General features: G+C 37.3%; 1 protein-coding gene across 2 annotated transcripts in view; it reads left to right on the plus strand.

Annotated features, from left to right (window-relative positions):
- The window catches only part of FAM13A (family with sequence similarity 13 member A), a 355,423-nt gene that overhangs the window by 20,808 nt on the left and 319,054 nt on the right, over positions 1 to 15,561 (plus strand). The window contains exon 1 of one of the 2 annotated variants that reach the window (XM_042984193.1): positions 7,421 to 7,626. The exons of the other annotated variant lie outside the window; for it this stretch is intronic. Within the exon in view, the coding sequence (XP_042840127.1) occupies positions 7,522 to 7,626 (105 nt within the window). The 5' untranslated portion in view covers positions 7,421 to 7,521. Of the gene's footprint in view, positions 1 to 7,420; positions 7,627 to 15,561 lie in introns of those variants that run through there. 2 annotated transcript variants of the gene reach the window in all.

The following is a 15,561-nucleotide window of genomic DNA, read 5'->3' on the forward strand; positions in this document are numbered from 1 at the left end:
GGTCTCTATTATTTCTTCTGAGAACTAAGTTGTAACTCCTATTGTTCCATGGGCGACTGGGTAGCTCAGTTAAGTGTCTGACTTTTGATTTCGGCTCAGGTCATGATCTCATAGTTCATGGGTTCAAGCTCCACATTGGGCTCTATGTTGACAGTGTAGAGCCTGTTTGGGATTCTCTCTCTTTCCTTCTCTCTGTCTCTCCCCTGCTTGCTTGCTCTCTCTCTCTCTCTCTCTCTCTCTCTCTCTCTCTCTGTGTCTCTCTCTCAAAATAAATAAACTTTAAAAAAGTAAGAATCTTTTTCTGGTTTACTTTAAAGGCTTTTTTGGTCTTTAACTCTCATTGTTAGCACTGTTAAAAATATGAGTGGTTTTCTTTATCCTTCTAGAGGTCTGTAGAGCTAAGGGTTAATGTTTGTTATCAATTTTGAAATTTTTCAGCTTTTATTTTGAAAAATGTTTTTCTAGTCCAATCTTTGATTTCCTCCTAGGATTCTAATTAGACTATATGATATTATCCTCCATATTAGTGGCATTCTTTTTTTCTTTTCCTTTCTTTTCCTCTTTCTTTCTTTCTTCCTTTCTTTCTTTCTTTAAGATTCCACATATAAAGATGGAAGTCTTGAACTCTCCCTTCTTAGGATCCTGGTAGAGCAAGTCCTGATACTCTGGCAGCACCCTTCGCTGTCACCTCCCTCAGCCTCACCTTTCCAGAACACTTTTAAGAGTGAAAAGCGATGCTATTAATAACTGCATTGAATCAACAAGCATAAATTGGAACTTTGCCAGGCAGACTGGCGTTTAAGATACACTACTTGGCACAATTTCATTGTCCTGGCAAACAAATTTTAGAGTCTTCCTTCATGCTGTTCTTGACTACGTGACACCTCTTTTGCCTCTTATATAAAGTCAGTTATCAGTCTTACAAGTTCTGTCTACACAGTTTGTGATTTATCTTTCAGTATCTAAATTCAAGAAATTATCCTCTCAGCTGGGCAATTGTTAACAGGGTCCATTTATTTATAAGACGTTTCCTTTTTATTTTAGCACATTTTAGTCAGACCTCAGATTAATCTGGCAGCACTTTTGTCAAGCTATTTATTTAAGAACATACAGTGGTTCATGACTGAGGTCCTGCCTAGATTTCTTATTCTTCTATTTAAAGTCCCTTACTTTTCATGCTAATGTCTGTCTCTTTGCCCATCACAAAGACCCACATAAGAATGCCTTCTCCCTCCCCTGCCTTCATAATCAGTGACTTCTGTAGAAGTCCGCTCAACACCTGCCTTCTTGCGGCTCTAGCTCCAGTGACCTTCATCCATCATGGGTTGTTGTTGTTGTTGTTTTTTGCTTTCTTCAAATTCTTTTCTTTTTAACATTTATTTTTGTGAAAGAGAGCAAGTGTGCAAGCATGGAGGAGGGGCAGAGAAAGAGAATCCCAAGCAAGCTCTGCAGGGCTCTGTCCCACGAACCATGAGATCACGACCTGAGCTGAAATCAAGAGCTGGATGCTTAACTGACTGAGCGACCCAGGCGCCCCCTGGCTTCAAATTCTTAAGTACTAAGGGCACACATTTTAAATTTGATTATACAATTTAGTGTATTGTATTTGTTAATTGAAGGATTAAGACTCAAGTGCCTTCAGGGTCTGTGAAGTAATAATAAACTGTGAAGCAGGCAGAGTAAGGAACAATGGGTATTAAAGTGTTTATGTTGATTGCTAGTAATTCCCACCTAGGTATGTGGCCTTTCAAATCACTAAGCTGGTGAGACAGAATGGCCAAACGGAATACCTTCTCAAGATTTGCAAATAGTGTCCTCAAAAAAATTCTTACATATACTTCATAGTTCAAGTACTATACCATTATTCATACCTCCTCTTAGCCATAATTCCTCGAATACTAATAGGTACACATTGTCTATTATATAAGTGCTTATGAAATATAGAAGTTAAATTATGGTTTTAGCAACCTTAGTGGGAAAATAAACTGTTTTCAAAAGAAAATGCAGCTCTTGTCTAGTTTTCCCGGACTGAGGAATGGAACCTCTCAATTCCCATCAGTACTCTTGTCCACTTCTTACAGGACTGGGTCCTGATTCTCTCCTTCTGTGGACGCTGGCAAAGTGGATCTGCTTTGGCTTCCAGGGAAGGGATAGGGAATAGTATCCAGTCTAGCCTTAGTCAAGTGACATGCCAAGCGTTAAGTGGGTCCATAAACAGAACTGGAAAAAGGGACGTTAGGCAAGCAAGTGAGGAAATAATAGAAATGCAGGTCAAACAATAAGGCTTAAATAATGACCCACAGAATTGGGATGTCTAAACTAAGGATGTGTCAAAGAATGACGAGATCAACACTATGTACCTGACAAAAAGACAAAGCTGAACTTACTGTCACAGTAGGGGAAAACTCTGATGTCAGGCATGGTCTTTCTGAGCAGAGCAGACTGATGATAATTATACAGGTGGGTTTGCAGGAGTGTGACGACATTGGAAGGAGAGTGGTTACTCAAATGAGACAGTTATTGATTGGTTGACACTCAAAGACTTACTTATTAGACTGAGCCCCTTCTTAATTGGGCTGTTACTGATAGGTTGGCTTGCAAAATTACTTGGTTTACTGAGGGAAGGTGCTGATCAATTGAACAGGTTTAAAATGAGTTATATTGGCTATTTGTTTCCATGGCTACAGAACATTCGATCTTTTCCTAGGAGTATTGTAATTTTTTTTTTTCCTCAAATGGGATGAGAATTCACCTAGACTTCAGAACAGAAATATGATCAGATTATGAACTGGACCTCTTTCTGGAAAATCCTTCAGAAAATAATTAGAAGAAGGTAAGAATAGTCCCAAGGCCAGGTAATGGAGCAGTGGTAACAAATAGACTAATAAACCCAAGAAAGACCTACTTCCCATTATTTTCCAAGGAGCCAAGGCCCATAGAAGAGTCTTTCTTTGGATATATAAGGATTTTCATGCCCAGTAATGTTACTGAATAGCCAACCAGCAAGGGTCAGCAAACTTTTTCTGTAAAGGGTCAGATGGTAAATGTTTTAGGCCTTGTGGGGCATAGGTTCAGTCTCTGTTGCAGATGCTAACCTTGGCCACTGTAGTACCAAAGCAGCCAGGCATGTTATATAAACAGATGGGTGCAACCGGAGTTGATCTAGAGTAGCTGGAAGGGGCCTGTGGTGGCCAGATGTGGCTCACAGACTGTAGTTTGCTGACTGCTGACCTAGAGCAAATAATCTTTCAGGTGCACATGCTGCTAGAGATTCAAAACCCCAAATATCTGAACCTCTCTGGTCAAGAGATAGTATATAAACAATAAATAGTTGCTGACTGACTACTGATATTCAGTCTGATTGGATGCCATTGATTCTGGTCCAGGCTAGTGTACTCCTGGAGAAGTAGCTGGGATAGAGGTAGAGCTGGAGTATAGGCAGACTGAGTTTGGAAGGAAAAGCCTCCAATGTCCCATTTCCAATGGGCATCAGGTGATTGATGCTGTCAGTGCCGCCACCACCACACCCCATGATACTCGCCGGTCTCTGCTACGTGGCCAGCAGTACTGTAACTGCTGACCGCTGCTGTTCTGACAACTGTTATTGCTATTCCAGCTGAAGAGATTTTGTCTTTTGAAAACTGGTAGCTCTGCCAGTTGACATCAGAGAGATCGACTTTGAAGGATTTTTAGCTTCTTTGGTGGCTAGAGGACAACTTGGCCTTTTTAGATCCCTTCATCAAACTTCCCCAGTTTACAGGGTCATTTGAATGAAGCATCCTAGGGATCTGACCATCCTTTATGAAGTCAGCTTGACTCCTTCCTCCAGGGAGCCCACAGATCTTGAAAATAGGGATCCTTTTCTGACCTGGTATTTCAGCATTTCTGGGAGTAGTCATGGAGTTAGCCTACCAGAGTGAACTATTCTGAAAAATACTTGTTACAATTTCTTTATTCTTTCTGGGAAAAAAAAGTGATAGCTCATATTTTATATAAACAACTCTCTTGGCTGGGACTTGTATATCTTTAAGATTCTTTATAAATCAATACTTAGGAATATATATGTTTGTCAGCTCAGAGAACTTTCTGGAATTAGACTCTACTATCACTTGCATCTCATTAGGGGTGAGGAAAATTATTTCGGACTCCAATTTTAGATCTATTCCATGGAAAGACATTGATGTGAAGAATGTTTTTAGTTCTGTTTGTTAAATGGCCTATTCAGGGTATCTTTTTGCCATGAAATATAGTCATTACCAAAAATAAGGATAAGTTTAGCACAGTACTAATTTCACTTTATAATAGTGTACAAGTACTTGTGAAAATAAGGACTAGATTTTAGTCATCCTTATGTAGTATTATATATATGTATTAGGAACAATAATGCAAGGTATAATATTTTGATGTTCTAACTTGTTCTAACATTACTTAATGTTTTTGAAATCCATAATGAAAAATTGGGAAGGAACAATAAAGTTTTGAAAAAATAATTAGAGAAGGCTATCTTTATCAGCTATTTAAGTCAATTATAAAGATACAGTTATTCAAATATGGATATGGAATAATACTAGGCAAACTATGGAAGAAAGAAAAACCTAGATAGAATATATTAGTCTGAAAAAGACCCTGGTTGTGTATGTGTACGTATATGAATTTTATAGTAAGGATAGTATCATACATGGGAAATGAAAAACTTGCTCAATAAATGGGAGTCATTTGGTTAGTATATTAGGTTAAAGACAAACTTGTTTTACACACACACAGGACTTTCAAATATAGTAACATATTTGAGAGTTTGATTTCTTTTTCCAATGGGAGTCTAATTGATACAAGCATGTTAATGCAGCCATACTCCACAAGGTTATTCAGAGGTCTAGGTTCCTTCCATCTGCTCAGTCTTTCATCCCCTGGGACTCTTTCTCCTGTATGATCCAAGTGAGGTGTATTCACATTCCAACATGTGATGAAGAGGAAGGATCCTATGAATCATGCGACACAGAAGTTGTACATACCCAATCGATTCACACTCTGTTAATGAGTCATGGCCCTATCTACTGGTATGAAAGGTTGGGAAATGTAATCTGTAGATGAACAACTATGGGCTCAGCCCCAACTAAGAGGGAAAAGAAGCTCTAATAGTATCAGAAAGAGAGATTGCATACTGGAAAGAATTAACCATGTGGGCCACAGTAGTTAAGTGAAAAATAAAAATCAAATCAATTTAGATCCTCATTTTTTGCTATATTTCAAAAAATATTCCAAATAGATAAATAATCCAACCATATGATAGGCATCCAAAATTGCTTTTTTATTACTATTTGGCAGGTAATATACTAAGAGCTTTTTATAGATTATATATCATTTAATCCTTAAAATGAGCTTCTAAAAGAGACTTGTTAAGTAACGATTTGATAAATGGACAATGCCACACATGGATTAGAAAATACAAATGACTAATGAATTTTCTTATCTTTAATGATAAATCTGAATTTTAAGTGAGAAGTCCTTTTCATTTATTAAGTTATGAAATATTTTACAAAATATTCAAACTTGGGTAGTGTGAATTGAGGATTATAAACTGCCAGAGTCAATGTGTGTCAACAACGTTAGCACATGTTAATATTCAACGTGATCCAACAATTTCACTTTCTGGAGTCTTGACTAGAAAATAATCAGAATGAGGATAAAGCATTGCTTACAGTCACATACACACATAAAATCAGAAACCATGTAAATGTCTAAAAATAGGAGAATGACTAAAAAAACTGTTATATATACAGAACGTAATATTGTATGTGATTAAAATTGTTTATAGTGTTAACAGTATGGGAGCATGTCAGTGATATAATGTTAAGTGAAAAAAATTAGGATGGAAAACTCACAAATTAGATTTAAATTATGTTTTTCAAAAACAAAAAATAGAATCGAAATATGTTAAATGTTTTTGGGTGTCCTTTGTTATTTTTTCACTACCTCATCTCTGCTTCTTTGTTACTGCCTCTGTGATGACTAATTAAAAAGCCTTATTGATTTTCATTCCTCTCTCCTCCCATTGAATGATCCATAAGAGAAGGTATCATGTCTTTCTGATCATTGTATATTGTTGCATAGTGCCTCAACCAGTATAGGTGATAAAAATTGACCTAATCTTTAGGCTTTTATTTTTCACCAAAGACTGGCAGTACTTGTATCCTCAGAAAAAGAAGACAAAATTTTAATGTATTGGAAAAAGTCTGTTTTATAATAATTTTCTTTAATAGCCTAGTTTTCTAATGGGTAAATGGAAAGCAGAAGTGATAAAATCTACATTAGGTGGAAGCAGAAAAAAGTTTTATTTTTCAGTGGAGGGGTTTATGTCCATTCGCCTACTCCCATTCCATTGTTTGGCCTTGGGATTGTGTTAGTGCAACTTGTGGAAGTGTCTTTGCAATGTTCTAAATGCATGCACTGAAATAAAATGGACTTTGTCATGTCCTCTGGCTTTGCTGTGGGCACTGTTGATTGGCTGGAAATATACATTTGAAGGGAAGTACTGAAATGGGAACTGATTTCAGCTTTCCCTGGTCTTCCCACCCTGTGCCTTTAAGATACAATTTTATTATGTTTTGTTGTTGAGGCAATTTAAGTCTTCTAAAATTGGGTAAAGTGAAACTTCTCACGCAGTATTAGTCAGCATTCTCTTAAATGTGCCACTAAAAAGGATTTGACCAAAAAGTGATAATAAAAAAATAGGACAGTGTCCTTCTGGCTTATGTGAAATGGATATTTTAGCTATCAGTTCAAATATTTGGAAATTGTAAAGTCTGTCACATTTTCTAATGACACAGCATGTGAAGTAGGACATTGTTGAAAGGTCAACCAGAGGCTGATTTTCCACACTATAAATCACATATGTTGAATTGTGGAAGTCTAGAAACATGTTGTTTTACGTTGATCACCAGTGTCTGTGAATAAGATAATTCAAAAGTAATGAGAAGTGGTAAGAGTTGCATAAAATAAAGTATTTTTACTTAAAACAATTCTGATAGACTAAAGGTGGAGGGAAGAATGTTTTGATAGACTTTAACTAGTTTCTAAGGGGCAGTGGGAGGGAAAAGTGTCTCAGAAAAGTGAGGCATGTGCCTGCAGATTGAAACCTGAGTGTGAATATGTGAATTTTTCTTAGGACTAGCAACTAGGAATCAGGTTTGCATATTCACTGTTTTGCACTTAGTCCTCCTATTAATGAATACCACCAGGTGATGGGTGTTTTCTGACCGGAGAAAGCCTGTGTGTGGCATCTGGCAAGTCAGGTTTAAGAAAAAGATGTCAGCAGCTTAAGGCCCCTGTCACATGACCTCCTCTACTTGCCAATACTAGACGCTCTGGATCAGATTTCAACTCCAGGCAGTCCTGCCAGCCATGTGGGTTCAGCCGAGTGAGAAGCAAAACCACGCTTCCGAAAATGTTAGGAGCTGCTCTTCGCTCCCTCTGAGGCCTCTGGATTAGGAACTGTGTTTCAAATGAAATCATATCTACTGAATGGAATTCTCGTACTTTGCTGTCATTTTGATGTTTTCATCTGGTCTTCATCACTTCTACCAGGCACTTCCTGCGAGAATGGGGGCAGGCGCTCTCGCTATCTGTGTGAGTACAGGCCGCCCCCGTCTTCTGTGGACACGGCGGGGCTGAGGAGAGGCCTGTGCCCTCCTGGTTTTGCTGAGATGTTTGTGCGATTTTGTTTTTCCTTTCTAGGAGGTGGGGGAAGGTTTGTTACTTAAATGCCTATCTATTCAAATGGACGTTAAACAGTGTTTGGGGCAGCATTCAGCATTTTTGTCTGTTTGCCTTTCCAAAAAAGATGAAGGAAGAAGTATGCCGGAGTTTATGCGGTTAGGACAACTTGATTTAAAGTAAAGCATTCTCGAGCATTTCAGACTTCCTTATTATAGATGAGTTAAATATGAATGCTTAATTGTAGTTACTGGAAAAGTCTAGTGGCTAGACTGAGAACGAATTAAAATAACCACGAATTTGTTCCTTCTGGGTATGTGTATGACCTTTTTCTGTTCACATTTTTGTTTTCTCTTAGTAATGCTAGAATTTCTGTTGAAGCATGGTTGCTGAAAGTGACAGAGAAAGAGCTTGTTTGATAAATGTTTGTGAAACCTTAATGGACTGTAGAAACTCCTGGTTACAATACAGTAGCATCAATAAATACCACTGATGTAAAATCCATGAGAAAATGCATGTATTTCTAGGGCTGAATTAATAAATTTCAAAACCAGTTCTGTCGATGCTACTTTTGCAATAACCACGTATTGTCAATTATACAATTTACAGAATGCTGTGATTTAAGTTTTTATTTCAATATATAGAAAATGCATATATATCAAGCATACTTGTATTTATAAACTGGTATTGTCTTCCAAGGGGGCATTTTGTTTGTCCCTAGAAGAGCTAAATGAGAAATATATATTATTCTTTATTATCAACTTTATCTGCTGACTTCTGTATCATCACAGGTCACATCTTTTTTCTTTTTTTTTTTTTTCAAGTTTCAGAAACAGCTGCGATTTGTGGTAGGTTGTGATGGCATCCTAAAACATCTAGAGTTATGTGGGCAGTTTTTTACACATATGCCCCAAATGGTCACCACATGGTAAATCAGCCCCACAGATTGAATTTTCATAGTAAAACTCCCTCATTTTTGTGCTTGGAACTTTTTGGTATCCTGTGTGCCTGTCTGTCTCTTTTCTTCTTAGCCCTGAGCCTTGTAGCATCCAGGTATCCAGGTGATTATCTTTTTATCATTCCCAAGAGTTTTCTTCAAAATCTGATTTTTTTTTTCTATTGTAAAATACTGACCTTCTATTTCACTTCATCTTTCCAAGTTTGGAAAACAAATACTTTAGGACAGGAAATGTGTAGAGTATGAAGCAGCAGATCAACCTATTTGGCCTGAGACAGTCATCTCTGATTAGACCCTTACTTCTTGCCTGTGGCCTGCATGCATTGATCTCTACCTTGATTGAAGTGCACACTGACCCATGTATGAAACTGAATATTTTTCCTTAGTTTAATCCAAAGTATATGCAAAATTTCATGTAAAGTTGACATGAAAATCATACTATATAAGAGATTATTCACTCTAGTAGAGGAGTGATTCTCAGTCATTCCTATTCTTTAACTTCAGGTTAGCCTTTTTTTTTTTTTTTTTTTCTATCCAAGTTCTACTTATAGGAAATGCTTATGTTTTTAGGATTTTTAGCATAGTATTTCTGGAAAAACATAGCTGAAGGAGAAAATAATATTTTTTTTCATGTTTGTGGCAGAAAGGTGAGAGCTATGTAAATGTAAGTAAGCATAGGGGCTGGCTTACTTGTTTTTAGTTTGGGACCTCTTTACCTAGACATATCTTATATGTAGCAATGGCTCAGATATCCTGATACTGAAGATAGTTGTTTAGAATAATAGAATACTAGATATTTGTAGTGTGTGTGTGTGTGTGTGTGTGCGCGCGCATACGTGTGCATGTTGAAGTGGAACACTCCATTCATTGGAGTTCAAAGAGCCTCCGTTTCTATGTCTAACCACCTTTCTCTTCCTCATTCTTTTCATCTCTTCCCATATTACTAGCACTGTTAGTAAAGCCAAAGTGGGCTCAAAATTTCACTTACTACTCATATTTACAAAGAAGTTGCAGCTTCCTCACTATAACATCTGTTTTTCCTCAATAAACTACGCCCAGGCGGAATGGGAACCATACCTGCCAGTTAATATTGCCTTAGTCTCTTCTAGCTTTAAATGTCACTTTGAGAGGACTCCAGCTCTCTCAGGTGAAATCTTGAGTCTTTCGGACCTCTTGCACCTCCTGCTGTTCTGTCCAAGGTGGCATCTGGGTATTTAGAGGAAGGTGGGCTTGCAAGTAGGAGTTGCCATATCCCAATGGCTGAAGAAAGAGGGGCCCAGAATACATGCATGTCGATTTTTATATTGTGGATGTTCTGGTCTCTGGTGTGTTTAGCAAACCTTCGGTGAATTTGTAGGTAAGTTCTGTTGGTATTATCCAGGCCTTGCAGTCCACTCCTCCTGAGTTAACTCCAACTTTTGTTGGTGCTGGGAACAATTCTAATGATGTCCTGGGCCTTGTAGCCTTTGTCCCTAATTTGACCCCTCCACTCCTGTAGCCTCATCACTGTGTATCCTCAGCTACCTTTATGTCTATCCCATAGTGCAAGCAGGAGCTGTGGTCCTAGTACAGAAAGGTTCACAAACCATATTATGATATTCTAGTCACAGATTTACTGAACAGCTTAAAACACAGCACAAAGCAAGGAGGGAAAGATCTGCTAGGCTTACCTACATAGAAAGGGTTTCAGTGGGATGAAAGGCCCACATTCTGAGTCCTGTGTTACATGATATTTGTCTGTTCTGTTTCTCGTCTTCTCTACCACATCAACCTTTCTTGGTCACAGTGGGTTTTTTGAGGACCAGTGTTGAGTGTGTGCAGGGGGCTCAGCAGATGGAACATGACTGAGCCAACACAGCTTGCTCTATCATCAGAGGCAAGTGTGCCTAGGTATAATTCTAACTTGCTAAAATAGACTCCTGAACGGCTATGGATTTTTATCTGCATATCTCAGGCAGATAACACATGGGGCCAGCAAGGGTATAATCAATGGGTGACTCATTTAAGAGATGAATATTTGATGTCTCATAACTGTTGGGTGCTTAACTTTTTTCTTCTATCTCTACTTAATTATCTATGTCAACTGTGTCCACCACACTATCTCCTTACATATTGTTGAAACTTAGTTGTACTTCTCCTCATTGTTTTTCCCTTCTCTATTTGGCTGAACTGAATTGTCTTAAGTAATACAACAAACAAATATTTTGCAAATTCAAGTTTCAAAACCCATCGTGGTTATTTATCTTTGTTGTTTCTAGTTTGATGTTTGGCACCAAATTCATCACAAACAGACTACATTTACATTTCTTAAATGCCATGATGGATTTCTTCATTTTTTTTTCCATCTTCTGTGTTTTCTGTCTTTCTTTTGTTTTGTTTGGAGTTTAGAATGTAGGCTCATTTTGGAAACTGGCAAACATGAGCTTAAATCTTGGTTATGTTATTTACTCTGACCTTAGACATTATTAAACAGTATGCTTTCTTGATAAAGAACATTTGACCATCTGCTCAGCTTCCTTGACATTACATATTTGTCTCACTAGCAGACAGTAAAGTTTGGACACAGGTGTCCTTTCTTATTTGTATCTCTTACATATTGTTCAGGGCTTGGCAGTAGTAGTTGTTCAATAAATATTAGCACAGAAACGGTAGGTGAAACTATAAAACCTAATGTCTGACTTCAGTGTATTTTATGTTTAAATGGGTCTTTTGAAGACCCTCATAAAGCTAAAGGCATGCCTGCAAAAGCATTCAATCTTTGATGGTACTTTTTGTGAAAATGGCACAATTTGCCATTTATGAGAATGAGCAGTATAATTGTAAATATTTTGTACTTTAAAAAATCATTTGAGTCTCCAGCTGAATAACACATGAATTCTCTTACTATAAAACTGCATCGAGTCAATGCAAGTAATTCTGCACATCCATTCCATCTCAGATGATATATGGGCTGGTCAGGGCATAGCTTTCCCTCAGGTGGGCATGTAATCTGCTTTAATCAGGGTAATTAATACCAAGGGTCCCAACAGGAAATCCCTGGAATCTCAGTAGCTTGGGGAAACAGATAAATTTGTGGATTACTCACAGTCTGATGCAGGTTGAATCTCTCCTCCATCTGGTGACTCTAGTGTCCAGACTGCCTCCATTCTGTGAGATATTTGCTGTTTCAGCATTTGACCGTGTATCCCCTAGTTTATATCAGGGATAAAAGAAAATAGAGAAGGTACACATGTTTTTATCTGCCTCATTCTGGAAGTGATTCATTTCTCTTAAAGTTCATTTCTTTGAACTAGTCGTATGTTCCCATATGATGCAAAGGTGGTTTGGAAATGTAGAGAAGTACCTCATGGAATATTTATAAACACTATTTCTGGCGCATAACCTAAAATGCTCAAATCAAAGAGAAAGATGTATGCTCCATAATTGGGATAAAGCAGTTCTGTCTCTAATTCTCCTACTGAATGTAAACAAGGAATTACACACCCCAGGTGCTGCTGACAGATATCTAATCTATGGATCAAGAGGGAAGACAGCCTAAGGATATCTTAATACATCAGCAAATGGCAGAACAGTGGTGACATTCATGAGCCACTGAATCTACCAGCTTAGAATCTTTCCTTCCCCTGAACTCCTTTGTATTAGTATAATGGGATAATAAATGGCCTTATTATTTTAGCCAGTTTGAACTAGAATTTCAATTACATGCAGCCAAAACATCTTAATTGATAAACTTCATCATGCAGTGGCTTGCTTTGCGTTCGTTTTGGGAAGCTTGTCATGAACTGGAATGAGGCAGGATTTGAGGCAGGACACATGGGTTTGAATCTTGGCTCAACCACTTATTGGCTATTGCCTGTGTGACCCTGGGCAATAAACTTAACCTCTCTCTTTCCGCACCTATCAAGTAGGGATAACAACAGCCTAAACAGGATTGTTGTCAGAATCAAATAAAACAGTAATGTAAAAATACATTGAAAACTTCATAAAAAAATTACTTTTGTTATGTGGCAGTCTACTTTATGTCTTTTTTTAAAGGTGATTTCCTTAATACTGTCCTTACAGATGGATTATACTTCTGAAGGGACTGTTGATATTATTGGATTTAGACCAAATTTTAAACAGGATTAAGCCTTTACTCTTTTGTTTTTCCACAATAAACTGATGAGGTATTAGAGGAAGACAAGATTAGTAACAGGCAAACAAAAGCATGTAAATTTTCCTATGGAAATCTGAATTGTATTGCAAGAAGAATTTTCATCTCTGCCATACAGAAATAAAAAATCAAACAAAAATATGGTCAAAATTAGTGTCTAGAATCTGATCATGGGTAAAGTCCCTAGTATCTAGGTTACTAATTTCAGTTTCATTTGAAGCACAGTTAGTCGTGTATATTGGTTTAATGTCTCTGTGCAGAAGATTGTAAGTAAGCATTAGTGACTGGTGAAAACGAGCATGAAGAAGCATATAAAGTGGAAGAATGGGGTAACTGGGTAAAGAAGACTAGGCTAAGGTAATAAATTAGATTAATCCAATCTAAATCTTAAAGTGATTTATACAACTGAAATTCCAAAGATGAAGAAGCTTGTGTCTAGTAGTTTCTGAAATAGAAACTGTAAGAAACCTTACTTGAGCTATTATCTGTAATTGTGGATTTCCAATGGTTTATAAAGAGGTAGCAAATCATAGCATAATTAAGTTTATATAAGTTATATAACTAAATATAAGTTTTGTAACTAGCAGGCAGATTCGAGATTTTTTAAAAATTTGTCATTCTGAACTTGGTTTATGGGAAAAGATGCTGCAACAACTTTGAATTATTACAGCTACTTCTTTAAGATTGTTAAATTTGGAGCGTCTACCACATCAGATATTAACAGAAATTAAAACATTTGAAATTATAATGGCTAGCCAGTTGAATAAAAATAATTGCTGGATTTCTTCTTTACTCTTTAAACTAGAGATGGATCAAGGATATAAATACCAAAGTAAAACCATAAAACAATAATTTTGGATCAAGGAGTGTCTTTCTGAAGAAGAACCAAACTAGAAACCCTAAAGACAAATATTGGTGAATTTTTCTGACAAATAACTAAAATGTCTGCACAATCCCAAATAACATTTAAAAATGCCAAAACTAGGACAGATACTTATAATACACAGGCTTAAAAAAATTTACTTTTTTTTTTTTTTAATGTAGAAAAAGTTCCTACAAGTCAGTAAGAAAAAGAAAACTGGCCTTTAAAAAATGGACCAAAGTTGGGGCGCCTGGGTGGCTCAGTTGAGCATCCAACTTCGGCTCAGGTCATATAATCTCTTGAGTTCAAGCCCTGCATCCGGCTCACTGCCTCACTGCTGTCAGCGTGCTGTGTTAGCACAGGGTCCGCTTCAGAGCCTCTATCCCTGTCTCTCTTTGCCCCTCCCCCACTCGCACGCTCTGTCTCAAAAATAAACATTAAAAAAATGAAAATTAGAAATGGACCAAAGCTTATGAATGGTACGTTCACAAGTAACAGCAGCATTACATGCTCTTGATCAAGATGTAGACCAGTGGAGCATCTTTGCAGGACACTGTGGCAGTATGTGTCAAAATGTGTAATTTGTATACCTATTGATCTAGCAATCTCACTTCTAGCAATTTATCCTACAGATAACTTGTACAGTTATGTAAAAATGTTGGCAAGAATGTTCATTGCTGAAATACTTGTAATAGTAAGAACTGTAAATAACCTAAACATTATAGTAAATAAGATGGGTTAAATCAAGTATAGTATCTCTAGATAATATAATATTAAACAGCTGTATGTGCCAATATGGAAAGACCTCCAAATTGATCAAGTAACAAAAACTAGGTGCATAAAGACACAATAGTGTATAGTTATATTTTCCTTTTTAAAAATAATATGCATGGGGCGCCTGGGTGGCTCAGTCGGTTAAGCGTCCGACTTCGGCTCAGGTCATGATCTCACGGTCCGTGAGTTCGAGCCCTGCGTCGGGCTCTGTGCTGACAGCTCAGAGCCCAGAGCCCGTTTCAGATTCTGTGTCTCCCTCTCTCTCTGACCCTCCCCTGTTCATGCTCTGTCTCTCTCTGTCTCAAAAATAAACGTTTAAAAAAATTTTTTTTTAAAAAATAAAAAATAAATAAATAAATAAAAATAATATGCATATCCTTAATTAGGCATAGAAAACTTTTGCAAGGAAACATAGTAACTGGGATAGGGAGACTTTTTAGTTTAAACTCTCATGTTTGAGTTTTGATTGAGTGCATATATTTAAATTATTATGAATGAAGACTACTCAGGGCACATGATGGCTCAGTTAAGCATCCCAACTTCAGCTCAGGTTGTGCTCTCATGGTCAGTGGGGTTCGAGCCCTGCATCAGGCTCTGTGCTGACAGCTCGGAGCCTGCTTTAGGTTCGTTCGTTCGTTCTCTCTCTCTCTCTCTCTCTCTGCCGCTCCCCTGCCCATGCTCTGTGTCTGTCTGTCTCTCTGAAAAATAAACATACATTAAAAAAATAATAATAAAGAATAAAGACTACTCAAAAAATGGAATGGTAGCTGTCTAGACTAAATAATGATTAGTTTATAATCATGAAGGCACTGAATATTTGAATATCTATAGTTTTTTTACAGATACATTTTGAAATATATAAATTACTTGAAATTGTCTAATATATAGAAGGATATAGACTTTCCCTGCACATCATAGGGCAGACTAGAGCTGGGTAGAATGTAATGAAACAGTTTGACCAAGTAGAAGGAAGTGTCTAAAGATTGCAGTATCTAAAAATTGAGCTGGTTGTCTCATGAGGTGGTCAGTGCTCCATCACCACAAGTAAGAAAGAAGAGGATGAGTAGTCATGGGTTGACTTGTCATAGGAAAGTCATGGAA

This window comes from Panthera tigris, chromosome B1 (assembly GCF_018350195.1).
Source record: "Panthera tigris isolate Pti1 chromosome B1, P.tigris_Pti1_mat1.1, whole genome shotgun sequence".
NCBI classification, from domain to species: Eukaryota; Metazoa; Chordata; class Mammalia; order Carnivora; family Felidae; genus Panthera; species Panthera tigris.